At 66.0% G+C, this 2,263-nt stretch overlaps 1 protein-coding gene across 1 annotated transcript in view; it reads right to left on the bottom strand.

The window, feature by feature from the left end:
- Positions 1 to 448: 448 nt before the first annotated feature.
- Vps37b (vacuolar protein sorting 37 homolog B (S. cerevisiae)) overlaps positions 449 to 2,263 on the bottom strand; it is a gene marked incomplete at its 5' end in the record, with an annotated part of 4,945 nt that continues 3,130 nt past the window's right edge. The window contains 1 exon segment of the mRNA XM_013503573.1: positions 449 to 2,263. Coding sequence (XP_013359027.1) covers positions 2,048 to 2,263 — 216 coding nt within the window.

Below are 2,263 nucleotides of genomic sequence, written 5' to 3'. Positions count from 1 at the left end.
TTGTGGGGCCTTGAGCCCAGATGCAAGGCTCAGCCTGCTGGCGAGGGCAGGCGGGCACGGGCACGTGGCTCTGCGCATGAAGCAGAGCAGGCAGGACCCCTGCCCTGGGCCTCCGGAGGAAGGCGGTGCCCTGCTGGACCTTGGCACGGTGGGGAGGGTCCCTGTGGTTCTTCCAACACCCACGAGCCAGTCCCCACTGCAAGGGCAGAGCTGGGTGCGTCCAAGCTTCCATCGGTCGCACCCGCACCGTGGCTGCAGCCCTGCACGCGCACGCTCGCCGCTTGTCACTGCTGCGAGGAAGAGGCGCCGCCGTCGTGCCGGGGCCTGGACAGGCGGCCTGGGGTCTCACTGGCCGCCACTGGGCCACAAGCGCCAGCGCTCACCAGCGACCTGGCGGGAGTTCGGAAGCAGCCCACTGCGAGCGCCCCGGGTGAAGAAGTGACACAACTGTTATTAACAAGTTTCGGATTTATTAAAAACGGTCCTGCAGCTCACAGCCACGGCACCCGGCATGGCCATGGATGGCAAGTGTGGTTGGCCTGGCGAGTCCTTCACAACGTCACACCGAGCTCGTGGTTGGCAGTGGCAGCGTGGGCTGGGCGTGGCCAACACCACCGGCAGGCAGCAGAGGTATCCGCAGGGTGGCACCGCTTACTTGAGAGCCACAGAACACGGTGAGCCAGCCTGACTGGCATGGCGGCCACTCGTCCTGCAGCTCTGTCTTGTTACAAAACGTTACAGTATAGTAGAGTTCGAGTCCAGGAACAGGAGTGCACAGGAAGTGAGGACAAAGGCTGGCGGCCCCGCCTGCGGCCCACTGGGGCAGGCCCCGTTTCAGCCCTGCCCTGTCATGCAAGGGGGAGCAGCTGGCAGCAGGTCACAGGTCAGGCTGCCTGACAGGTGACAGGGTGAGCGCTGCGCAGAGTTCCGCCAATGGCGCACGGGTCGTTCCGGAGCGGCTGAGGTACAGCCTGCCCACACCCTGGCACCCACACTGGCAGGTGTGTGGGCGGGGCGGCCCCCCAGCCCTCCCTGCCCCTCGCCCCACCGCTCTGGGGTACGGTGCCAGCCGGCCAGAGGCAGAGGCCCCGCTGAGGGTGGCTCCTCCCCACTGGTACAGAACAGTGCACGCGGCGAGGCCTCCAGGATCACCGAGCTGCGGGCCCGGCCCCGCCTGCAGGCCAGGGCACCAGGGCGGGCACCAGCGAAGGTAAGGCACAGCACGGGCACCGGCACGTGCGGCCACGCGCTGCTCGTATGAAAGGAGACTGCACTCGCCTTGTCCGCATCTCAACCTGCGCTAATCAGTATTTGCATTTTAAAAAATTTCCCTGAATGGTCTTGTGTCAAAAGTTTTCTTTCCCAATATAAAAAGGAAAGTCACACATGTAATAAAAACGTGGGGGAGTATTTTCTCACCGGAGCCTGGGCCGGCTCGCCTGAGGACGAGCGGGGACCCAGGCTGGGGAGGCTGGGGAAGCTTGGCCCCCATGTGGGTGGCGCTCGTGGCGTGGAGGCCTGAGGAGCAGGGGGGGGCGGGTGACCGATGGTGACCTGCCCCCGATGCACCGTGAGCCCAGCACCTGGTGCGGCGGCCCCGCCGGCCACACCCTCCCCTGGCTGGCCGACTCCTGCCACACCTGCAGGGCACCAGCCGTGGGCGAGACACACAGCACTGTCTTGAAAATACCAAGACAGATACACTTAGTCATGCTTATGAAATAAAGCCACAACAGGAGGACCAGGACTCTAACCCGGAGTGGCAGCCATGTTTTTCTCTCCCCAGACGCATGAGTTTGTCAGCACTATGACACTCAGACTCACACGCAGCACGCAAACCGACGCAAGGCACGGGCCGCAGCCCGGCACGCACAGGGCCTCGCAGGGACGACCTGGGTCTCTACTTCTACTAGCGCGGACCTACGGTTCTAGAGTCAGGTGGACCCTGCTGGGCAGCCCAGCCCTGCCCGGCAGCCGGCGCCGGCAGCCTTGCTGCAGAAGCTGGTGTGGCGGGCAGAGGGCGTCCGAGGGCGGGCGGGAGCCGCGCTCACTGCAGGATGAAGCCTGGCTGGTGCGGAGGCAGTCGCGGCGCGGGTCTCTGGGGCAGAGCCGGCGGGTACGGTGACACCAACTGCGCAGAGAATCCCTGCGGGGGGGGCAGGCCCACCCGGGGCGGCAGGGGCGGGCACGGCACCGCGCAGTACGGAAGGGCCTGTCCGGAGCCCATGGCGGCCGTGAAAGGGGTGGCCAGGCGCCCCGCGGG

Source organism: Chinchilla lanigera, unplaced genomic scaffold (genome assembly GCF_000276665.1).
Source record: "Chinchilla lanigera isolate Chin_1 unplaced genomic scaffold, ChiLan1.0 scaffold00081, whole genome shotgun sequence".
Taxonomy (NCBI): Eukaryota; Metazoa; Chordata; class Mammalia; order Rodentia; family Chinchillidae; genus Chinchilla; species Chinchilla lanigera.
Note: the sequence above shows the minus strand (reverse complement) of the source record. Positions and strands in the feature narration are given on the sequence as shown.